General features: G+C 53.5%; 2 protein-coding genes across 2 annotated transcripts; one reads left to right on the forward strand and one right to left on the reverse strand.

The window, feature by feature from the left end:
- Positions 1-1598: 1598 nt before the first annotated feature.
- PAIP2B (poly(A) binding protein interacting protein 2B) lies at positions 1599-12958 on the forward strand. Its single transcript, XM_056490411.1, has 4 exons — positions 1599-1676; positions 6448-6586; positions 9594-9764; positions 10909-12958. Exons 1-4 carry the CDS (start codon positions 1606-1608, stop codon positions 10963-10965), a joined length of 438 nt encoding a protein of 145 aa, XP_056346386.1. The 5' UTR covers positions 1599-1605; the 3' UTR covers positions 10966-12958.
- NAGK (N-acetylglucosamine kinase) lies at positions 12226-22161 on the reverse strand. The gene is made up of 10 exons (XM_056490409.1): positions 22113-22161; positions 21062-21146; positions 20126-20224; positions 19453-19594; positions 18511-18621; positions 17163-17275; positions 16307-16394; positions 14752-14849; positions 14574-14652; positions 12226-14489 (listed from the first exon to the last, which is right to left on the reverse strand). Exons 1-10 carry the CDS (start codon positions 22139-22141, stop codon positions 14302-14304), a joined length of 1032 nt encoding a protein of 343 aa, XP_056346384.1. The 5' UTR covers positions 22142-22161; the 3' UTR covers positions 12226-14301.
- Between the last annotated feature and the right edge of the window lie 2687 nt (positions 22162-24848).

Raw genomic sequence — 24848 nt, forward strand, 5'->3', positions numbered from 1 at the left:
GAGGGGTGAATCCCCCAGGGCGCAGAGACCCCAAAATTGCTCCCCTCACCCCAAAATTGCTCCCCTCACCCCAAAAATCCCGGTCTGGAGTGGGGAATGGGCTCGGGGTCACACCGAGGGGTGCAGGGAGATTTTTGCTCCCCCTTTTCTGCCATGGGGGTCCCCACAGGTGTGTCCCCCCCTCCCACGGGCACCTTCCCGCCGGAGCCCCCCAAGGTGAGGTGGGACCCTCACCCCAAATCTGGGGGTTCGCAGCTGCATCTCCCCAAAATTCGGGGTCGGGATGTGCCACGTGAGGCTGGGAAAGGCGGGGCGGGGACTTGGGGACACGCGGGGGGGACTTGGGGACACGCGGGGGGTGCGGGGCACTCACCGTCCGACGGGGTCGGGGGGCAGCGGGCTCGGGGGGGGCCGGGGACCCCGATTTCGGGGGGGCGCGGAGGAGCCGCCGCCGCCCGCCGGCATCGCGGGATCCGCGCGGGGATCGGGACCGGGACCGGGATCCGGGATCGGGACAGGGATCGGGACAGGGATCGGGACAGGGATCGGGATCGTCACCGCGGGGAGGCGGCGCTGGAGCAGCCGGGGGGGCCCCGGACACGGGTCTCACCTTTATCGGGGTGCGATGTTGGGGAAATATCCTGGTGACCCCAAAACCGCGGCTGCACGAGCGGGACCCCCCCGGGGCTGTCCCCATTGTCCCCACCTGGAGGTGGCGCCGAAATTTGGGGTGCAGAGAAGGGTCCCCCCCGTTTCTGGCCCCAATATTGGGGTGCGAGTCTGGGTAAAACCCCCCAATAATGTCCCCAAAATTAGGGATGCAGAGCAGGGTACCCCCACTGCTGCTGTCCCAAATATTCGGGTGCGGGGCTGGGTGAAACCCCCAAAAGTGTCCCCAAAACTGGGGGTGCAGGGCTGAGCACCCCCCCCCCCCCCACGTTCCTGGCCCTATTATGGGGGTGTGGGACTGGGTAAAACCCCCCAGAGTGTCCCCAAAATTCGGGGTGCAGGGCTGAGCCCCCCACCCACTTATCCCCAATCTGGGGGCGCAGAAGCGGGACCCGGCTCCCCCCATGTGCTCCCCCGTTCTGGGGTCCCGTACCCCCCATTTTGGGGGTGCAGAGCCGGATGTCCCCAGCACTGGGGGGGGGTCACAGCTCAATTCTCCCCCCAAAATTCAGGTTGGGGCTCCCCCCACAAACCACGCGCCGGGCACGTGACCGCCCCGCCCCCTCACTGTGTTTACATGATTCGGCCAATCAGCGTTCCTCTATCAACACACCTCCGCGGCGTGGCGGGTTGTTTGTAATATCTCCTCCCATTGGACGAAACTTCTGTCAATCATTGCCCAGCCGCGGAGGCGGGGCGTTCACTGTTATTTACATCGCGTGTGGCCCCGCCCACCCGCGTTTGCCCGTCTGCCCCACGTGGGGGACGCGTGCGCTCAGCCAATCAGCGCCGCCGGCGGCAGCCAATGCGGAGCGCGGCTCGGTGGGTGTGCTGTGCTACGTGATTGACAGCTCAGCCGTCCAATAGCAACGCGGTTTGCATCCGCGTTACCCAACCAGAGCGCTGAGGGGCGGGGCTACGTGGCGGCGCTGGCCAATGGGAGGCGTGGGCGTGTTGGCGGCGGCGGCGGCGGCTGAGGGCGCGGAGCGGCACCGGCCCGGCCCGAGGTACCGGAGGGGGGGGACAGCGGGGACACCGCCCGAGACATGGCGAGGACAGCGGAGGGACACAGCCCGAGCCACCGGGGGGCACGGGGGGACACGGGGACACCGGGCACACGGGGGCTGAGCGGCCGAGCAGGCCCCGCTGTCCCGCGGGCTCCTGAGGGGCTCCGGTTGGCGCTGGGACCCTGCCAGGCTCCGCTTGGGCTCCTGCCCCGGTACCGCCGGGAAGTGTATCCCAAAACAGTCCCCGAAGTCCCGGGCTGGGATCGGCTTCTCCATCCCCATCCCCATCCCCATTCCCCATTCCCATCCCCATCCCCATTCCCGGTTCCCGTTTCCCATCCCCATTCCCATTCCCACCCCCAGTTTCCTTTGGATCCCCCAGCCTGTGTGGGTTTGGCAGACTCGCTGCCTGGGCATTCCCAGGGATCCAGGGGCAGCCCCAGCAAATCTGGGAATTGCAGCCCAGGCAGGAATTCCTTCCCAAGATCCCAGCCCAATCTCCCCTTTCCCAGTGGGAGCCATTCCCTGTGTCCTGTCCCTCCAGGCCTTGTCCCAAATTCCAGCTCTCCTGGAGCCCCTGCAAGGACTCTGAGCATTCCCTGGAATTTTCCCTTCTCCAGGGGAACATTCCCAGCTTTCCAAATCCTCTGGATTCCCTCCAGCAGTTCCAGGAGGATTTAACCCTTTGGGAATTTCTCATTTCCAACCCAATCCACAGCTCCAGCCCTGTCCCTGCTGGCATTGGTGAAAGGAGAAAAAACAGAATTGTCCCTTCCCAGGAGATTTGGTTTGCCATGGAATGATGAACCTGGGTCACCAAGGCTCATCCTGGATGGGACAATCCCTGGGATCATTCCAGCTCTGGAATCCTGGGAGCTGCCAGCTCCTTTCTTGTGTGCTGACAGTGCCTGTTCTGCTGGGATTTGGGATTTTGGGAGCTGCCAGGCTGAGAGAGGGTGTGACAACAAAACCATGGATCAAATCCTGCAATTGTGGAATGGTTCTGGTGGGGAAAAGGCTCCAAAATTCCCAAATCTGAGCTGTGCTTCCCCTCCTGATGTTTGCAGAGGGAATGGGGGTGGATAAACCAGGATAAACTGGGATCCCTGGCACGGGGATCCCGTTGGAATTCCAGCCCTGGAATTGTTTGTGCTGGGAATGCTGCCATGGGAAAAGCAGCTCTGTTCCTTGGGGAAGGAGCTTTTCCAAAGGGATGCAGGGAATGGATTCCCACTGCCACTGGGCTGGGATGGGCAGGATATTGGGATTTTGGGATGGAATTCTGCTGGTTAACCCTTCCTGTGCCATGGAGATGCTCCAAGCCGGGCTGGGAGAGCTGGGAATGTTCCCCTGGAGAAGGGAAAATTCCAGGGAATGCTCAGAGTCCCTAAATGGGATCCAGGAGAGCTGGAATCTGGGACAAGGCCTGGAGGGACAGGACACAGGGAATGGCTCCCACTGGGAAAGGGGAGATTTTTATGGAATATTGGGAAGGAATTCCTGGCTGGGAGGGAGGTGAGGCCCAGGTTTCCTGGAGAGAATCCTGGCAGCTGCTCCAGAAGGAATTTGGAATGAGGTTCCTGAGCATTGCTTGGACTGGGTTCAGGAGCTGGAGGTTTTTTCTGGGAGAATCCAGCAGAGCTGTGCTGGGATTGTGGTGGGGATTAAAACAGAGTGGGATGAGATGAGATTATCCTGGATCCAGGCTGGAAATAGGAAACAGGCCGTGGTTCCTCGGCATCTGGGAGAGCTGGGAATGGGAAAAATCCACACAGCCAGGAGAGAAAATGGGATAAGGAACAGGATGTGGGATTCTGCCTGCAGGGATTGTATCTGGGAAAGGGGATTAGAGCCCAAGGGATTGGGAATTCCTGGAGTGGGAGTCAGGAGATCTGGGAAGGAGTGTTGGGAAAGTGGTGGCACCAGCTGGAGCTGTGGAGCTGGGAATGGGAGAATCCAAGCCTTGGGAAAGGATCCAGGCCTTGGGAAAGGATCCAGGTTTTGGGAAAGGATCCAGGTTTTGGGAAAGGATCCAGGTTCTGGGAAAAGATCCAGGTTTTGGGAAAGGATCCAGGTTCTGGGATCACCTGGCCTGGTGATTTTCCATAATTCCTGCTCTGGAGGAGCAGAGGGAGCCTGAAAAGTGTCCTGGCCTCTCCTGCCTGGATTCCTCCATGGAATCCTGGAATTTGGGTGGGAAGGGACCTTAAATCCCATCCCATTCCAACCCCAACACCTCCCACTGTCCCAGGTGGATCCCTGGCCTTGGACATTCCCAGGGATCCAGGGGCAGCCACAGCAAATCTGGGAATTGCAGCCCAGGCAGGAATTCCTTCCCAAGATCCCAGCCCCATCTCCCCTTTCCCAGTGGGAGCCATTCCCTGTGTCCTGTCCCTCCAGGCCTTGTCCCAAATTCCAGCTCTCCTGGAGCCCCTGCAGGGACTCTGAGGATTCCCTGGAATTTTCTCTTCTCCAGGGGAACATTCCCAGCTCTCCCATCATCCCTGACCTCATCCCCCATTCCCAAACTTCTAAAAACTTCCCAAACTTTGGCATTTTTGGGATAGTATGATCCTTCTCAAGGATAAGCCAGTCATGGATGGATGGATTTGTGGATGGAGGGATTGATTAATTGATGGACTGATGGATGGAGGGATCCATGGATTGATTCCTGGATTTATGGCTTGATAGATTGATGGATGTATGAGTTTATGGTTTAATGGATTGATGGATCCATGTACTGATGGATTGATCCGTGAATTGATCCATGGATTGATGGATTTATAGATGGATGGATTTATGGATGGATTGATGGATCCATGTATTCATCTATGGATGGATCTATGGATGAATGGATCCATGGATTTATGGATTGATGGAGAGATGGAATGATGGATTACTGGAATGATTGAATAATGGATTGATGGATTAATGGAAAGATGGAATGATGGAATGATGGAATGATGGATTGATGGATTGATGGAATGATGGATTTATGGAATGATGGATTCCCAACACTGGGCTGGATTTTAGGCTCATTAAAGCTGGAAGATCCCCCCGGGATCAATGCAGCCCTCCGCATGGTGGCAGTGGGATCTGGGCTGGGTTGGGATCTCTGGCTGCTCCCTCACTCCCCATTCCCATCCCAGAGTCCCCAGGATGAATGCCTCCAAGGCCCTCATTCCCAATTCCCAATTCCCATCCCAGGATGAATGGCTCCAAGTCCCTCATTCCCAATTCCCAATTCCCATCCCAGGATGAATGGCTCCAAGTCCCTCATTCCCAATTCCCAATTCCCATCCCAGGATGAATGGCTCCAAGTCCCTCATTCCCAATTCCCAATTCCCAATTCCCATCCGAGGAAGAATGGCTCCAAGTCCCTCATTCCCAATTCCCAATTCCCATCCCAGGATGAATGGCTCCAATTCCCAATTCCCATTCCCAATTCCCAATTCCCATCCCAGGATGAATGGCTCCAAGTCCCTCATTCCCAATTCCCAATTCCCATCCCAGGATGAATGGCTCCGAGTCCCTCATTCCCAATTCCCATTCCCATTCCCATCCCAGGATGAATGGCTCCAATTCCCAATTCCCAATTCCCATCCCAGGATGAATGGCTCCAATTCCCTCATTCCCAATTCTCAATTCCCATCCCAGGATGAATGGCTCCAATTCCCAATTCCCAATTCCCATCCCAGGATGAATGGCTCCAAGTCCCTCATTCCCAATTTCCATCCCAGGATGAATGGCTCCAAGTCCCTCATTCCCAATTCCCAATTCCCATCCCAGGATGAATGGCTCCAAGTCCCTCATTCCCAATTCCCATCCCAGGATGAATGGCTCCAATTCCCAATTCCCAATTCCCATCCCAGGATGAATGGCTCCAATTCCCAATTCCCAATTCCCATCCCAGGATGAATGGCTCCAAGTCCCTCATTCCTATTCCCAATTCCCATCCCAGGATGAATGGCTCCAAGTCCCTCATTCCCAATTCCCAATTCCCATCCCAGGATGAATGGCTCCAATTCCCAATTCCCAATTCCCAATTCCCAATTCCCAATTCCCATCCCAGGATGAATGGCTCCAAGTCCCTCTTCCCAATTCCCATTCCCAATTCCCATCCCAGGATGAATGGCTCCAATTCCCTCATTCCCAATTCCCAATTCCCATCCCAGGATGAATGGCTCCAATTCCCTCATTCCCAATTCCCATCCCAGGATGAATGGCTCCAAGTCCCTCATTCCCATTCCCAATTCCCATCCCAGGATGAATGGCTCCAATTCCCAATTCCCAATTCCCATCCCAGGATGAATGGCTCCAATTCCCAATTCCCATCCCAGGATGAATGGCTCCAATTCCCAATTCCCAATTCCCAATTCCCATCCCAGGATGAATGGCTCCAAGTCCCTCATTCCCAATTCCCATCCCAGGATGAATGGCTCCAAGTCCCTCATTCCCAATTCCCATCCCAGGATGAATGGCTCCAAGTCCCTCATTCCCAATTCCCAATTCCCATCCCAGGATGAATGGCTCCAAGTCCCTCATTCCTATTCCCAATTCCCATCCCAGGATGAATGGCTCCAATTCCCTCATTCCCAATTCCCAATTCCCATCCCAGGATGAATGGCTCCAATTCCCAATTCCCAATTCCCATCCCAGGATGAATGGCTCCAAGTCCCTCATTCCCAATTCCCAATTCCCAATTCCCATCCCAGGATGAATGGCTCCAAGTCCCTCATTCCCAATTCCCAATTCCCAATTCCCATCCCAGGATGAATGGCTCCGAGCTCGGCAGCAGCTCCAGCCCCAAATCCAAGGAGGATCCCGTGGGGAACGGGCACGAGGAGAAGGAGAGCAACCCCTTTGCAGAGTACATGTGGATGGAGAACGAGGAGGATTTCAACAGGCAGGTCAGGGCACTGCTTGACTTTATTTTATTTTATTTATTTTATTTTTCTTTCTTTATTTTATTTTATTTTATTTTATTTTATTTTATTTTATTTTATTTTATTTTATTTTATTTTATTTTATTTTATTTTATTTTATTTTTTATGCTCTTTATTTTATTTCATTGTATTTTTAATTTAATTTGTTAGTATTTATTTTATTATCATTGCATTGTTTTTCTTTCTTATTTTTCATTCGTTATTCATTTAGTATCTATTTTATTTAATTAATAATTATTTTTAATAAAAATAAATGTCATTAATTTATATATTTTAAGTATTTATTTATTGGTTTATCTATTTGTTTTATTTACTTCATTTTTATTAATATTTATTTTTAATTAATATTTCTCTTAAATAAAAATAAATTTTATCTATTGATGTACTTTTATTAGCTAATTAAATAATTAAATATATTTTATTAATGTTACTTTAAATAAAATTTATTTTTAATAAAAGTAAATTTTATTTATATATTTTATCTATTTTCTTTTTAAAATTTTATTTTTAATAAAAATAAACACCATTTATTTACATGTTTTATTTATTTATTCATTTATTTGATTTCATTTTATTAATTTTAATTTATTTAGTTAATATTTTAAATAGAAATAAATTTTATTTATTTAGGCATTTAATTTATTTTTGTATTTAATGTATTTTATTTTATTATCTCTTTATTTTATCTATTTTTTGTTTTATTAATATTAATTTTATTTATTTTAAATTTCTTTTCAATAAAATAAATTTTATTTTTTTATTTATTTAATCTACTTTTAAATTTATTCTCCTACTTATTTATGTATCTATTTAATTTATTATTATTGCTTTTTTGTGTTGGAATTAAATGTTTCAGGCTTTTTTTTCCCTTTGGACTTGGATGTGTATTAATTTCAATTTAATTTTAATTTATTTTCTATTAATATTTTTATTTATATTACATTTTCACAGACTGTGAGTTTTACAGTACTTTAAGTTAATTTATAAGGCCTTTTAAGAGCTAATTGTCTAATTAGAAAAGTAAAATTATTTTTACTTTTTACTTAATAACTTATTAATTAACTTTATAACTTAATAATTATTTTTACTTTTAACTAATATTTTTACTAATAACACTTTAATTACTTGTGACTTGCAATTTTTTTATCTTAAGATTTTTAAATCTAATTAAACAAGATTTTTAAATTTAATTAAAAAGATTTCTTAATCTAATTAAACAGGATTATTTAGATTTCTGAAGAAGAAGATGAAAGAGAAACTTCTTTAAAACTTTTATTTTGCTTTATATTTATTCCAGTATTTTAAAATTTAAAAATTTAAGTTTTTTTCACATTATCCTCTTGGGTTGGATCTGGAAGAAAGTTGGGAAAAAATCCTTTGGATCCTTCCTGAGTTTTTGGGATCCCCCTTCCCTTTCCTTTTTGGGATTTTGGGATTTTGGGATTTCCCTTCTGTTCCTTTATTGGGATTTTGGGATTTCCTTTCCCTTTCCTTTTTGGGATTTTGGGATCTCCTTCCCTTTCTTTTTTAGGATTTGCCTTCCCTTTACTTTTTGGGACCCCCCTTCCCTTTTTGGATTTGGGGATTTGAGGTTTTGGGGGGATGTGGGAGTTTTTTGAGGAATTAATTTTTTGGGGGGATTGGTGTTTTTTTGAGATTTGGGTTTTTTTGGGGGTTTTGAGGGAGTTTTAGGGATTTGGGTTTTTTTTAAGGGGGATCTGGGTTTTTTTGGGATTTGAGGAATTAGTGAGGATTTGGGATTTTGGATCCAGCACAAGATGGAGCTGAGGGAAACATCAAGGCTGGAAAACAGGGAATGTTCACCTGGACGTGCAGAATCCTGGGGCACAATTCCCACTTTTCCCACTGCTCCAGAACATGGAAAAACTCAGGTTTTCCCAACATTTTTGTGGAGCAAAATTTTCAGGATTCTCCCCTCTTAGAGTCTCCTAAATCCAGAGAAAAGCAGGAAAATGGGAACGGCTGCAATTCCCAGCCCCATCCTCGGCTTCCCTGCCTGGGCAGCTCCAGGAATTCCAGGAAAATTCAGGGATCTCTACAATTCCTTGATGGAGGGGCCAGGATTTGGGAATGGGGACGGGATGAGCCTGAAAATTGGGAAAATTCCTCTTGGAAAAGGGGCTGGAATCCTCATTCCCAACAGGAATAATTCAATAATTCCATGATCCCAAGAGCTCCTTGGAGCTCCAGGCTGTCCTGGTTTGCAGGACAGGTGTCTGCCAATAAAGACAGTTTATCTTTGAAATGGAGAATGTAAACACCCTCCCTCCAAATTATTATAATTTTGAAATTAAGGGGCTCTCAGGCAAAGATATGGGAATTAGGAATAACAGTTCTTTACTAGGAAAATTAAAATAGCAATGCAGTATTACACAGAACAATCCCAAACCCTGCCAGAGTCAGAATCCAAGCTGACACCCGTCAGTCAGTCAGGGTGTTGGCACAGTCCCATTCAATGGTGGCTGCATCCTCCTGCAGGGGCAGATGTGGTTCAGCTGGAGCAGTGCTCCTGGAGAAGGTGCAGTTTCCTCTGAAGGTGCAGGGATGATGTGCAAAGGTCTGGCTTTCCTCTGGAATCCAGTGGCAAAGGCTGCTCTGGTGTTCCAAATGTCAGTTTTGATCTGGGTAGGAAAGGCTTGGCTCCTCCCCTGGCTGGAGCATCTCCCAGTGGGATGATGGAATTTTATCAGTCATGCCCTGGGACTCAGTGGCCATTAACAGGAGATATCTCCTGGAGGGAGGATGGGCTGTGGGAAGATAAAGATGATTGCCCAGCTGGTTTAAAGATGGCCCATGAGCAGATAATGTGTGCCAGGAGATCAGGGGCACTGCCCCACCCAGATGGGGACAGAATTCACATTTCTGACCACACCAACCCAGCACAGGCTCTTCCCACACCCTGTGGAAAACCCCTGGATGTGCTTCCCACGGGCTGTGTCTGTGTGGGCAGGTGGAGGAGGAGCTGCAGGAGCAGGAGTTCCTGGATCGCTGCTTCCAGGAGATGCTGGAGGAGGAGGAGCAGGATTGGTTCATCCCGGCGCGGGACCTCCCGCAGGGGATGGGGCAGCTCCAGCAGCAGCTGCACGGGCTGGCCGTGGGCGACGGCGCCGAGGACATCCTGGTGAGCAGCACGGGACTCTCCATCCTGGAACTGCCCCATCCCTGGGATTGGCCCATCCCGGGATTCTCCCATCCCTGAGATTATTCCTTGGAATTGTCATGTCCTTGGAAATATCCCATCCCTGGGATTGAGCAATCCTTGCAATTCTCTTATCCCTGCGGTTATTCCTTGGGATTGTCCCATCCGTGGAAATATCCCATCCCTGGAATTTTTCTGTCCCTGGGATTCTTCCTTGGGATTATCCCATCCCAGGAATTGTCCCATCCTGGAATTCTTCCATCCCTGAGATTATTCCTTGGAATTGTCGCATCCATGGAAATATCCCATCCCTAGGACTGAGCAATCCTTGCAATTCTCTTATCCCTGGGATTATTCCTTGGGATTGTCCCATCCCTGGGATTGTCTCATCCTGGAATTCTCCCATCCCTGAGATTATTCCTTGGGATTGTCCCATCCCTGGAAATATCCCATCCCTGGAATTTTTCTGTCCCTGGGATTCTTCCTTGGAATTATCCCATCCCAGGAATTGGCCCATCCCTGGAATTGTCAAATCCCTGAGATTATTCCTTGGAATTGTCACATCCTTGGAAATATCCCATCCCTGGAATTGTCCAATCCTTGCAATTCTCTTATCCCTGTGATTATTCCTTGGGATTATCCCATCCCTTGAAATATCCCATCCCTGGAATTTTTCTATCTCTGGGTTTCTACCTTGGGATTGTCACATCCTTGGAATTGTCCCATCCTTGGAATTGTGCTATCCATGGAAATTTCTAATCCTTGGAATTGTCAAATCCTTTGAATTGTCAAATCTCGGGAATTGTTCCATCCCTGGAATTGTCAAATCCCAGGAATTGTCCCATCCTGGAATTCTCCCATCCATGGGATTCTTCCTTGGAATTATTCCATCCATGGAACTGTGAAATTCTTGGAATTCTTCAATCCCTGGAATTGTCCCATAATTGGAATTGTCCCATCCCTGGAATTGCCCAATCCTTGGAATTCTCCCATCCCTGGAATTCTCCTAATCCCAGGAATTCTCCCATCCCTGCAATCCCCCTGTGTCCCACCTCCAGCTGTGGCAATGTGGGAAACCCCTGGAATTCTGACACATCTCATTCCCAATTTTTTTTTTTTTTTCCAGAGCAAAAGCAACTTGAATCCAGATGCCAAGGAATTTGTGCCTGGAGTGAAATACTGACCCTGGGAATGGCCAGAGACTGATTCCTGCTCCAGGGAAATTTGGGACATGGGAAGAGCCTGGAGTGGCTCCAGGGATCTGCTCCAGCTCCAAGTACTTATTTTTGGTTTTCCCTATTTTTATTTTTCTTTTTATCAGCTTTTTCCTCACTTTTTTTTTTTTTTTTTCTTGGCAGTTTTTGGCTTCCTGGGATTTGTGGTGGGAAAATCTCGTGGAAAAAAATCATGGAATAATCATGGGGAAAATCAAGGAAAAAAAATCAGTCATGGGGAGATCAGGTTTTGGTGCTTCTGGAGGGATTTTAGGGATCCCAAGGTTTTCCCTGATTTTCTGCAATGGGATTTTTCCTGCTGGAACTGAAGGGTTCCAAGGTGTGATTCTGAAATTCCTCCACATGGAAGCCGAGCAGGGGGATCCTGCCAATTCCTGAGGTTTTTAGGGAAACCTGGATTCCCCAAATTCCTCTTCACCCCTTAAAGAATTCCTCATCTGACACTACAGCCCTAATTCCTCATGGATAAAATCCAAGGAAAACCAAATTCCTGGCAGAGAGGAGAGGGAGGGAGGGGTTGGATCAGCATCAGGATATTCCCAAAAAATCCCTCTTGGAGCAGCATTCCAAGGGCTCCTCTGTTGGGATGAACCCCCCAAGAGGGGTTTTTTGGGAATATCCTGCTGCTGATCCCTTTTCCAAGGATCAGAATTTGATCCTGGCAATTCATTTCCTTCCCCATCCATGAGTGCTGGAGTTCCCTAAATCCCAGCTGCTCCCAAAGTTTTAAAAGGCTCAGAAATCCAGGGAAAGGGGAGGAAATTCCCAGGTCTGAAATCCCATACAAGGAAATCAGGAACTTTTTGGGATTGGGAATTCCTATCCTGAGAACTGAGGAACTTTTTGGGATTGGGAATCCATGAGGAAAAAAAAAAAGGAATTTCTCCAGGTCAGAAATCCCTGTCCAAGGAAAGTGGGAGCTCCTTGGGATTGGGAATCCCTATCCAAGGAGAGCAGGAATTTTTTGGGATTGGGAATTCCTATCCAAGGAGAGCAGGAGCTTCCCAAGGTCAGAAATACCTGTCCAGGGAAATCAGGAACTTTTTGGGATTGGAAATTCCTACCCAGAGAAATCAGGAGCTTTTTGGGATTGGGAATGCCTGTCCAAGGAGAGGAGGAGCTTTTTTAGGTCAGAAACCCTATCCAGGGAAATCTGAAACTTTGGGATTGGGAATCCATGAGAAAAAAAAAAAAAAAGGAATTTCTCCAGGTCAGAAATCCCTGCCCAGGGAAAGTGGGAGCTCCTTGGGATTGGGAATCCTTGTCCAAGGAGAGCAGGAATTTTTTGGGATTGGAAATCCCTAGAGAGGAAAAATAGGAGCTCCTTGGGATTGGGAATCCCTATCCAGGAAAAGTGGGAGCTTCCCAAGCTCAGAAATCTCAGTCCAAGGAAATCAGGAACTTCCCAGGATTAGGAATCCATGAGAAAAAAAGGGATTTCTCCAGGTCAGAAATCCCTCTTCTCCAGAGAAATCAGGAACTTTTTGGGATTAGGAATTCTTATCCAAGGAAATCAGGAATTTTCTGGAATTGGAAATCCCAAACCAGGGAACCCTTTTCCAGGGAAAGTGAGAATCCTGGGAAAGCAGCAGCAATCAGCCCCATTCCTGCTGGATGAGCTCATCCCTGCAAATTCCCATTCCCTAAATTCCTGGATCAGCAGGATCAGGGGCCACTGGACCATGAACAGGGCTGAGCTCATGGAATTCCTGGCTCCCAGTTTTCCCAGCCCCTCTGGAACCATTTCCCTACAGGAATGCCTCCCTAAAAATCCCATTTGGGGCTGGCCAGGATGGGATCCACCCCCGGTATGATCCCACACCCTCCCCTCCTCCTTTTCCCAGTTTTCCTTGGATTTCTCCCCAGTTTCCTCCTTTTTTCCTCCCTCATGCTGTAAATTTCAGACGAGGCATTATCCCAAATAAAGTTTTTTTGGAAGGGAGAAGGGCTGGAATTTTCCTTGGAAAACTGAGGGGTATCTGTGAGCCCTCCCAGTGATCCCAGTCATTCCCAGTTGGAGCCTTAGGAATTTCACTTCTGGATTTTTCATCCTTTCTGGCTCCTTGGATTCCCGGGAAAAAAAACTGGGATTTCTTTTCCTTCTTTTTTTTTTTTTTTTTTTTTTTTTTTTTTTTTTTTTTTTTTTTTTTTTTTTTCCTTTTTAATGTGGAAATTGCCCCAAAAGCTGCTCCAGCAGCTCCATGTGCATTCCCAGGTCATGGATGTCACATCCCTGATCCAATCTTTGGGATTTCCTCCTTCCTCCTCTTCCTGCTTTTCCTTGGATGCAGAGCCCTCCTTGCCTGTGCTGCCAGGCTCAGCACTCCATTCCCAGTCCTGTTCCCAATCCCATCCCTAATCCCAATCTAAATCCCAATCACAGTCCTATTCCTAATATTCATAATCCTAATACTGATTTTGACCCTAATCCAAATACCAATCCCAATTTTAATCATAATAATAATCCTGATCCCAATCCCCATCCCAATCCCATTCTCAACCCAATTCCCATCCCCATTCCCTATACCATTCCCAATCCCACCACTATTCCCAACCCAATTCCCATTCCCATTCCCATCCCACCCATCTCTCCCACCCCCATCCCAGCCCCACACTCCTGGTCCCATCCTGCCCCATTCCCATGATCCCATTTCCTTCCTGTCCCACCTGCCCCTTCCCCTCATTCCCATTCCCATCTCACCCCATTTCCATTTCCATTTCCATTTCCATTCCCATCCTGCCCCAACCCCACATTCCCATCTCCATCTGCCCCATTCCCACGCTCCCATTCCCATTCCCATTCCCATTCCCATTCCCATTCCCATTCCCACTCCCTTGGGGCAGTGCAACCGTTTTATTGCTGAATCACAAACCCCCTCTCGTGGGCGCTCCCCCAGTTTTTGGAGCTCTCTCCCCCGTTTTTGGGTCTCTCCCCCCAGTTTTTTTTTTGGCTCAGAACTCGTGTGTGTAGAACTCATACACATTCCCATCCTGCCCCATCCCCTCACTCCTGGTCCCGTCCAGCCCCATCCCCATTCCCACTCTCCCACTCCCATCCTGCCCCATTCCCACCCCATTCCCACTCTCCCATTTCCATTCCCATTCCCATCCTGCCCCATTCCCGCCCCCATCCCAATCTCCCATTCCCGTTCCCGCCCCATTCCCACTCCCCTTGGGGCAGTGCAACCGTTTTATTGCCGAACCACAAACCCCCTGTCGCGGGCGCTCCCCGCGGTTCTTTGGTCTCTCCCCGTTTCTGGGTGTCTCCCGCGGCGTTTCCCGGCTCAGAACTCGTGGGTGTAGAACACGTCCACGTTCCCGTGTGGATCCAGCGGCAGCGCGGCTCCCACGCCACGCGCGGCCAGGCGCGCCCCGCCCAGCGCCGAGGAGCGCTTCAGCTTCAGCAGGCTGAACCGCGAGAAAGCGCCGCCCGGAGCCGCGGCCCGCGCCCGCTCCAGCACCCGCACGAACCCTGCGACAGCGGCCGCGCCCGCGGGGTCACGGGGCGCCCCAAAACACGGACCCCAAACCCCTAAATTCCCCTCGCGGCGCTCACCCGGCTGCAGGCGCTCCCAGCTGTTCCACACCGAGCCCACGCAGACGATGGGCAGCCCCAGCTCGCCCAGGAACAGGCTCTGCAGGGGGGGACACTCAGCACCGCTGGCAGATGTCACCTCCCCCCGCGGTGGCACCGCTGTCAGATGTCACCTCCCCCTGCCCCGGTGAGGGCTCACCTGGTGGATTTTGGGCAGCACGGCGACCACGTGGCGAGCCAGGAACTCGCCGGCTTCGGTAAAGACGTGGCAGCACAGGGGGTCACCGAGCTGGGCACCTGGGGGTGGCACGGGGACATGGGACACTGGGGACACACGGGGACACAGGGACATGGGACACGCAGGGACATGGCACACACAGGGACATGGCACACGCAGGGACACTCAAGGACATGGGACACATGGGGACACACAGGGACACATGGGACACTCGGGGACACACAGAGACGTGGCACCCACAGGGACAATGGCACACACAGGGACACAGAGGGACGTGGCATCCACAGGGACATGGCACAGACAGGGACACAGAGGGACATGGGACACATGGGGACCCACAGGGACACATGGGGACCCACAGGGACACATGGGGACATGGGACACACAGGGACGTGGCACCCATGGGGACATGGGACACTAAGGGACACTCAGGGACACACAGGGACATGGCACCCACAGGGACATGGGACACCAGGGACATGGGACACACAGGAACGTGGCACCCATGGGGACATGGGACACTCAGGGACATGGGACACTACCCTGTGTCCCCAACACTTGGTGGCACATGGGTGTCCCCACCCCGAGGAGGACACAGAGTGCTCAGGGTCAAGGTGCACCCGGGGCAGAGAGCAGGGAGTGGCACCGGGAGGGACAAAGGGTGACAGGGACAAGGGGGATGGGGACAATGGGGACAAGGACAAGGGGAAAAGTGATAATGGGGACAGGGACAAGGGAGACAGGGATAATGGGGACAGGGAAAAAAGCGGGAGAGGGACAAGGGGGATGGGGACAAATGGGTGACAGGGGCAATGGTGACAGGGACAATGGCACAGGGACAATGGCACAGGGACAATGGGGACAGGGACAATGGCACAGGGACAATGGCACAGGGACAATGGCACAGGGATAATGGGGACAGGGACAATGGCACAGGGACAGTGGCACAGGGACAATGGCACAGGGACAATGGGGACAGGGGCAATGGGGATAGGGACAATGGCACAGGGACAATGGCACAGGGACAGTGGCACAGGGACAATGGGGACAGGGACAGTGGCACAGGGACAGTGGCACAGGGACAATGGCACGGGGACAATGGCACAGGGACAATGGCACAGGGACAGTGGCACAGGGACAATGGGGACAGGGACAATGGCACAGGGACAATGGCACAGGGACAGTGGGGACAGGGACAGTGGCACAGGGACAGTGGCACAGGGACAATGGGCACAGGGACAGTGGCACAGGGACAATGGGGATAGGGACAATGGCACAGGGACAATGGGGACAGGGACAATGGGGACAGGGACAATGGGGATAGGGACAATGGGGACAGGGACAATGGGGATAGGGACAGTGGCACAGGGACAATGGCACAGGGACAATGGGGACAGGGACAGTGGCACAGGGACAGTGGCACAGGGACAATGGCACAGGGACAATGGCACGGGGACAGTGGCACAGGGACAGTGGCACAGGACAGTGGCACAGGGACACCGGGGCTGTTCCCTACCCTCGGCCAGTTTCCGGCAGAACCCCGCGAACTTGGCCTTCTCGAAGGTGCGGTACAGGTGGGTCAGGAGCCCCATCCTGTCCGAGATCTGGGGGGTCGGGGCACGGGCCTGGCTGGGGGCTGGGGACCCCTCAGGGCACCCCAATGTTCCAGAGGAGTGATCCCAGATCCTGAGCCCTAACTCCCATCCCAAAACCCTTCAGGACCCCAACACCCATCCCAAAACCCTTCCAGGACCCCAACACCCATCCCAAAACCCTTCCAGGACCCCAACACCCATCCCAAAACTCTTCCAGGACCCTGATACCCATCCCAAAACCCCTAAGGACTTTAACACCCATCCCAAAACCCCTCAATATTTTAATATTTATTTTAAATCCCTTCCATGACTTTGATATCCATCCCAAACCCTTCCAGGACCCCAACACCCATCCCAAAATCCTCAAGCACCCCGATACCCATCCCAAAGATCTTCCAGCACCATGATACCCATCTCAGACCCCTCCAGGACCCCAATATCCATCCCAAAACCCTTCCAGGACTTTGATACCCACCCCAAACCCTCCAAGGACCCCAATACCCATCCCAAAACCCCTCAATACCCCAATACCCATCCCAAATCCCCTCAATACCCCAATACACATCCCAAACCCTCCAAGGACCCCAATACCCATCCCAAAACCCCTCAATACCCCAATACCCATCCCGAAATCCCCAAGCACCCCGATACCCATCCCAAAGCTCTCCCTGCGCCACAATACCCATTTCAGACCCCTCCAGGACCCCAATACCCATCCTAAAACCCTTCCAGGACCCTGATGCCCACCCCAATCCCCCAACCCCAAATCCAGCACACCTGGAAATAGTCGTACATGGCCTGCTGGACAAACCCCACGTCGTGGGGCGCCGGCTGCAGGTTGTCCAGGGAGTCAAACACGGCCTTGACAGCGCGGTGAGCGATCCAGAACGCTGCAGGGGGGTCGGGAATGGGGTCGGGAATGGGGTCAGGAATAGGGTCAGGAATGGGGTCAGGAATGGGGTCACCATCCTGGGACCCCAAATACTCCTGGGGCACCCTGACAGACATCCCAAAACCGCCCCAAAGACCCCAACACTCATCCCAAAGCCTTTCCAGAACACAATACCCATCCCAAAACCCCTCAAGGACCCCAAAACCTCTCAATACTCCAATACCCATCCCAAAGCCCCTGTAGGACCCCGATACCCATCCCAAAACCCCTCTAGGACCCCAAAGCCCATCCCAAAGCCCCTGTAGGACCCCAATACCCATCCCAAAACCCCTCAAAGACCCTGATACCCATCCCAAAACCCCTCCAGGACCCCAATACCCATCCCAAAGCTCCTGTAGGACCCTGATACCCATCCCAAAAACTTTCCAGGACCCCAATACCCACCCCAAAACCCCTCCAGGACCCCAATACCCATCCCAAAACCCCTGAGGACCCTGATACCCAACCCAAAACCCCTCAAAGACCCCGATACCCATCCCAAAGCCTCTGTAGGACCCCAATACCCATCCCAAAACCCCTGAGGACCCTGATACCCAACCCAAAACCCCTCCAGAACCCCAATACCCATCCCAAAACCCCTAAGGGCCCCAATACCCATCCCAAAACCCCTCAAAGACCCTGATACCCATCCCAAAACCCCTCCAGGACCCCAATACCCATCCCAAAACCCCTAAGGGCCCCAATACCCATCCCAAAGCTCCTGTAGGACCCTGATACCCATCCCAAAAACTTTCCAGGACCCCAATACCCACCCCAAAACCCCTCCAGGACCCCAATACCCATCCCAAAACCCCTGAGGACCCTGATACCCAACCCAAAACCCCTCAAAGACCCCGATACCCATCCCAAAGCCTCTGTAGGACCCCAATACCCATCCCAAAACCCCTGAGGACCCTGATACCCAACCCAAAACCCCTCCAGAACCCCAATACCCATCCCAAAACCCCTAAGGGCCCCAATACCCATCCCAAAGCCCCTGTAGGACCCTGATACCCAACCCAAAACCCCTCCAGGACCCCGATACCCACCCCAAAGCCCCTGTAGGACCCCAATACCCATCCCAAAGCCCCTCTAGGACCCCAAAGCCCATCCCAAAACTCCTCCAGGACCCCAATACCCACCCCAAAGCCCCTGTAGGACCCCAGCTCCCACCCCAACCCCCCAGGGTCTCACCAGAGCCCTCGTCCCCCATCATGTGGCCCCATCCCCCGCAGCCGCTCTCGGAGCCGTCGGGGTTGATGAGTTTGCAGTTGGAGCCGGTGCCCGCGATCAGCACGATGCCCCCTGCGGGGAAAACCCAAAAATGACCCCAAAAATGACCCAAAAATGAACATTTGGGATTTTCTGGGATGGATAGATGGACAGGCACGACGCCACCTGCGGGGAAAACCCAAAAATGACCCCAAAAATGAACATTTGGGATTTTCTGGGATGGATGGACATGATGCCACCTGTGGAGTGTGACATCCCAGGGGTTAAAAATCCCAAAATGTGACCCTAAAAATTGAACAATTGGGATTTTTTGGGCTGACCCCCCCTCCCCCAAAAACCACTGTTTTTTAAGGGAAAATGGCGAAAAAAAAGCTTCCAAAATTTTATATATAGGATATTGAACTATATATAACATATAATATATAAGAAATACAGTAGATATAACTATAATATAAAATATAGAATATGCAATATATAATATGCAATATATATCATATAATGTATCATAGATAATATAAAATATATAATATGCAATATATATGTGCATTACATACATAATGATTAATATATAGTATATGTATCATATATATTAATAATGTATATAAAATAGAACTTAATATATATAAAATAGAACTACAATCACAAGCATGTGCTTTGAATAGAATTAAAAATAAAAAATAAAATAAAAAATAAATTAAAAATTAAAAATAATAGAAATAAAAGTAAAAATAATAAAAATAAATATAATAAAAATAATAGAAATAAAAATATTAAAAATTAAAATAAAATAAAAATAGAAATAAAAATAATAAAATATAATAATAAAAAAATAAAAATAATTAAAAACCATATGAAATAAGGATTTTAAATAAAAACAAAGGCTGGGATGAGGGCGGGTGTCACCGTGGTCGGAGGCCGTGGCCATGGCCCCCAGCGCGTCGCTGCTGGCGCTGCAGCTCTGGCTCAGCGCCGGGAAACGATCCTGCAGCTCCCGGCACAGCGCGGCCACGGCGGCGGGATGGTCACCCCCGCTGAGGGACAGACCCTGGGTGGGAGATAGACTGGGATGGACTGGGAGAGACTGGGACAGACTGGGATAGACTGGGATAGACTGGGATACCCTGGGATAGACTGGGAGAGACTGGGGAGAGAAACTGGGATAGACTGGGAGAGACTGGGACAGACTGGGATAGACTGGGATACACTGGGATAGACTGGGACAGACTGGGATAGCTCCCGGCACAGCGCGGCCACGGCGGCGGGATGGTCACCCCCGCTGAGGGACAGACCCTGGGGAGAGACTGGGATAGACTGGGATAAACTGGGACTGGCACCAGGACAGCCCCTGAGGACAGGACAAACTGGGACTGGCACTGGGGCACCCCCTGGGACACACTGGGACATCGTGGGGGCTGGGGACAAGGCAGGGGACTCACCAGGGAGCACAGGGTGGCACTGGGTGGTGGCAGGGGTTTGGGGACAGAACAGGGGTTTGGGGACAGGGCAGGGTGGCACGGGTGGGTTTGGGGACAGGCCAGGGTGGCACTGGGGGTTTGGGGACAGGGCAGGGACTCACCAGGGAGCGCAGGGGCACCTGGGGGTCGGCGCCCGCTTTGCTCTTGGCCTCGCTGACCATGCGCTCGATCCTCTGCAGGCACAGCTCGGGGCCGATCAGCTGTGACAGGGGACAGTGACCAACCAGGGCTCAGCTGGGGTCACACAGGGGTGTGGGGACACTGAGCCACCAGGGCTCAGCTGGGGTCACACAGGGGTGTGGGGACACCCTGAGCCACCAGGGCTCAGCTGGGGTCACACAGGGGTTTGGGGACACCCTGAGCCACCAGGGCTCAGCCCGGGGTCACACAGGGGGTTTGGGGACACCCTGAGCCACCAGGGCTCAGCTGGGGTCACACAGGGGTTTGGGGACACCCTGAGCCACCAGGGCTCAGCCCGGGGTCACACAGGGGGTGTGGGGACACCCTGAGCCACCAGGGCTCAGCCCGGGGTCACACAGGGGTTTGGGGACACCTGAGCCACCAGGGCTCAGCCCGGGGTCACACAGGGGGTTTGGGGACACCCTGAGCCACCAGGGCTCCATCTTTGGGAGCCTACATGGGATTTTGGGTTTGGGGACACTCTAAGGCTCCATCCCAGGGTTTTTGGGCACAGGGGACACCGTGGCACTGCCTGCAGTGACTGTGTCCCACCCAAGTGTCCACGAGTTTGGGGACAAACAGGAACAGCCCTGCCCTGTGTCCCAAACCCCATTCCATGTCCCAAACCCAGCTCCACGTCCCAAACCCAGCCCCGTGTCCCAAATCCTGCCCTGTGTCCCAAATTCAGCTCCATGTCCCAAACTCAGCTCCCTGTCCCAAATGCCACTCCATGTCCCAAACCCCGTGTCCCAAACCCCACTCTGTGTCCCAAACTCGGCTCCATGTCCCAAACCCTGCCCCGTGTCCTGTCCCCCGTGTCCCACCCCCCCGGCTGGCTCAGCGCTGTCCCCACTCACCCAGTGGTTGGTGCAGGGTCCCTCGGTCTCGGCCAGGATTTTCCCATCTCCGGACACCAGCACCACCTTGGAGTGGGTGCCCCCCCTGCGGGGACATTGGGGGGACACTGCCAGCGCCCCCCCATTGTCCCCCATCCCACCGGGACACCCCCCCATTGTCCCCATCCCATGGGACACTGCCAGCGCCCCCCCATTGTCCCCCATCCCACCGGGACACCCCCCCATTGTCCCCATCCCATGGGACACTGCCAGCGCCCCCCCATTGTCCCCATCCCACCGGGACACTGCCAGCGCCCCCCCCATTGTCCCCCATCCCACCGGGACACCCCCCCATTGTCCCCATCCCATGGGACACTGCCAGCACCCCCCATTGTCCCCATCCCACCGGGACACCCCCCCATTGTCCCCATCCCACCGGGACACCCCCCCATTGTCCCCATCCCATGGGACACTGCCAGCGCCCCCCCCATTGTCCCCATCCCACCGGGACACTGCCAGCGCCCCCCCATTGTCCCCCATCCCACCGGGACAGCCCCCATTGTCCCCCCATCCCACCGGGACACTGCCAGCGTCCCCCCATTGTCCCCCATCCCACCGGGACACTGCCAGCGTCCCCCCATTGTCCCCATCCCACCGGGACACTGACAGCGCCCCCCCATTGTCCCCCATCCCACCGGGACACTGCCAGCGTCCCCCCATTGTCCCCATCCCACCGGGACACCCCCCCATTGTCCCCCATCCCACCGGGACACCCCCCCATTGTCCCCATCCCATGGGACACTGCCAGCGCCCCCCCATTGTCCCCATCCCACCGGGACACTGCCAGCGCCCCCCCCATTGTCCCCCATCCCACCGGGACACCCCCCCATTGTCCCCATCCCATGGGACACTGCCAGCACCCCCCCACCCCATGGTCCCCCCACTCGCCCCCCCGGGATGGGGGTACCCGAGCGGGGATCGGGGGTCAGGGATCAGGGAGGGGGTCCCGGTGCAGCCCCCCGGGATTGGGGAGCCCCCCCCGAGCCCCCCCGCGCCCAGCGCGACCCCTCACCCCTCCACTCCGCCGAACAGCGACGCCATCGCCGCCCGGCCCCGCCCCCATGGCCCCGCCCATGGCCATTTATGGAGTTTGACCACGCCCATTAACCATCACGTGATATAACACGCCTCTCTGTGGCTCCGCCTACGTACACGCCCATGCCCATATATGGATATAAGGCGGGCTCAATCTCAGCCTATGGACCGCCCATATCCATATATGGACATAACGAGGCTCAATCTCAGCCCCATGGCCACGCCCCCGCTCTGGCTCCGCCCCCGGGTCCCTCTGTCCCCTCCCTGTCCCCTCCCGGGGTTCCGGGGTGGCACCGAGGTGGCACTGCCCCCCCACGGACACGCTCAGGGCGCTGTGCCGCTCGGGTGGGGCTCAGACTGGGAGAAATCTCCCAAGTCCCCGCCCGTGACACCGCGCCCAAAACCCACCCGTGATAAATCCCCTAAATCCCGTTTGTACCCCACCCATAAGAAACACCCCAACTCTCCCATACCCACCCATGACACAGCCCCCACCGTTTTAGGGCAAAAATCCCCTAAATCCCCCTTGTACTCCACCCGTGAGAAATCCCCCAAATCGCCCAGTACCCACCCGTGAGAAATCCCCTAAATCCCCCATATCCGCCTTTGACACTGCCCCTAAACCTCCTCGGGTTAAATCCCCCAAATCCTCCTGTACCCCACCCGGGTACCCGGCCTCCAAAACCCACTCATGAGAAATCCCCCAAAATCCCCCAAAACTCAACCCGTGATGCAGCCTCACATCCCTACAAGTGACAAATTCCCCCAAATCCCCCCCAAACCCACCCGTGACCAATCCCCCACGTCCCCCGTGTACCCCAGTGTGACAGAGCCCCCCTGGCACTCAGCCCTCCCCTCCCAGAACCCCCCCCCGAGCACAGGGGGCCCCCGTCCCCTCTGTCCCCTGCCACGAGTGTCCCCTCACAGCAGGGGACAGAGGTGACAGTGACAGCGCTGGCAGGAGGTGACAGTGATGACAGAGGTGACAGTGATGGCAGGAGGTGACAGCCGTGTGTGCTGGCCTGGGGACACGGAGGGAGGGACAGACGGAGGGGACAGATGGAGGGAGAGGAGGGGGGGACATGGAGGGAAGGAAAAAGTGAAGGGGGAGAGGGAGGGATGGATGGATGGATGGATGGATGGATGGATGGATGGATGGATGGATGGATGGATGGATGGATGGATGGATGATGGATGGATGGGTGGATGGATGATGGACGGATGGATGGATGGATGGATGGGTGATGGATGATGGATGGATGGATGGAGGGATGGATGGATGGATGGATGGATGGATGGATGGATGGATGGATGGATGGATGGATGGATGGATGGATGGATGGACGGACAGACAGATGGAGGTCTGGGCACACCAGAATGGAAGGAGAGGGTGGCAATGCAGACAGGCAGGAAGAGAAGGGACAGCTGTGACCAACTGGGGACAATGGCAGAGACCAGTGGAGAAGACAGGTGGCCCAGCATGGGCAGCACCACCCAGGCCATCCAAAATCCAAAATCCCAAATACCAAATCCCACATTCCACACCTGGCACGGCCACATCGTCACTGTCAGGGCTTCTGTGGTCCTGGGATGCTGGGACGGGGACAGTGATGGGGACACAGCCAGGACGGGGACACGGCCATCCCGGCACTGGGGTCAGCTCCCCCATCCCTTCATTTGGGGGTGTCGGTGACCCCCGGGGCTGGGGGGGCTCCTTGCCGTGCGTCACCTCCTCTCGGGGCTGTCCCCGCCCCGGGGATGCAGAACCCCGCGTTATCCCGGGATTACCGCGGGTCTCCAGGCTGGGGGTCCCGGGGGGTGCGGCAGGAGGGAGCCCTGCTCCCCCCAGGGCGGCAGGGGAAGGGTTAATGCGCGCGGTGTGCGAGTGCAGCCCCCGAGCCCACCGCCCTCGTGCCCTCATTAAATCCTGGTGGCACCAGCCTGTCTGGGGACAGCGGGGACAGGGGGCAGGGGACGGCACCCGCCGCCTTTGTCTCAACTTTGCCAAAGTCCGAGCGGAGCCGGGAGCTGCCGGTGAGTCCGGGGTGTCCCACCAGGCCCGGGGGTGGGGACAGCGCTGTCCCCTCTGCCACCACCCGGCCACGAGGGCAGGAGGGTCCCCTGAGCGTGTCCCCAGCCCGGGGCTGCAGGAGGTGGCACCGCGGGGCGGGAGAGTTGGGGGGTTTGGGGTGAACAGGCAGCGAATCCCAGCCCGGGAGCGGGTGCGAGAGTCGGGAAGGGACACCCCGATCCCACCGGAGCCCCCGGGTATTCCTGGGAGGCTCCAACCCCGGAGCTGCCGTGGGTTCTGGGTGGGGACATCGGCAGGAGAGGCCCCAAACCCGGGATGAGCCCCCCAAATTCGGGATGAGGAGCTTCTGATGTCCCCACTCCATCCGTGGGTGCCGGGGCCAAAACAGATCCGGCTGAGAAAGGAGGGAAGAAGGTCCAGGCAGGAACGGCTCCGTTCCGTGAGGAAACGCTGATTTTGGAGGGGCTGGGTTGAATTTCGGGGTCTGGATCCATCCGGGGGTGGAGCAGCACCGGGGATATCCCGGGGACATCCCGGCAGGAGGAAGAGGATGGTGAGTGGAGAAACGGGAATGGGGCGGTGGCGGGATGGGGCGGGCGGCTGCTCCATGGCCAGGCTGCCGTCGGGGTTGGGTTTGGGGTGCCCGTCCCGGGTGGGTGATCCCACACCTGCCCCCATCCC

This window comes from Oenanthe melanoleuca, chromosome 4 (assembly GCF_029582105.1).
Source record: "Oenanthe melanoleuca isolate GR-GAL-2019-014 chromosome 4, OMel1.0, whole genome shotgun sequence".
NCBI classification, from domain to species: Eukaryota; Metazoa; Chordata; class Aves; order Passeriformes; family Muscicapidae; genus Oenanthe; species Oenanthe melanoleuca.

Excerpts from the sequence above, each read along its gene's own strand:
- PAIP2B (XM_056490411.1), top strand. The coding sequence starts at position 1,606 with ATGGGAGGCGTGGGCGTGTTGGCGGCGGCGGCGGCGGCTGAGGGCGCG. Across the intron at positions 6,587-9,593 it reads AGGAGGATTTCAACAGGCAG|GTGGAGGAGGAGCTGCAGGA; the intron begins GTCAGGGCACTG and ends CTGTGTGGGCAG. Across the intron at positions 9,765-10,908 it reads ACGGCGCCGAGGACATCCTG|AGCAAAAGCAACTTGAATCC; the intron begins GTGAGCAGCACG and ends TTTTTTTTCCAG.
- NAGK (XM_056490409.1), bottom strand. The coding sequence starts at position 22,141 with ATGGCGTCGCTGTTCGGCGGAGTGGAGGG. Across the intron at positions 19,595-20,125 it reads AGGTGCCCCTGCGCTCCCTG|GGTCTGTCCCTCAGCGGGGG; the intron begins GTGAGTCCCTGC and ends TCTCCCACCCAG. Across the intron at positions 18,622-19,452 it reads GGCCACGGCCTCCGACCACG|GGGGCATCGTGCTGATCGCG; the intron begins GTGACACCCGCC and ends TTTTCCCCGCAG.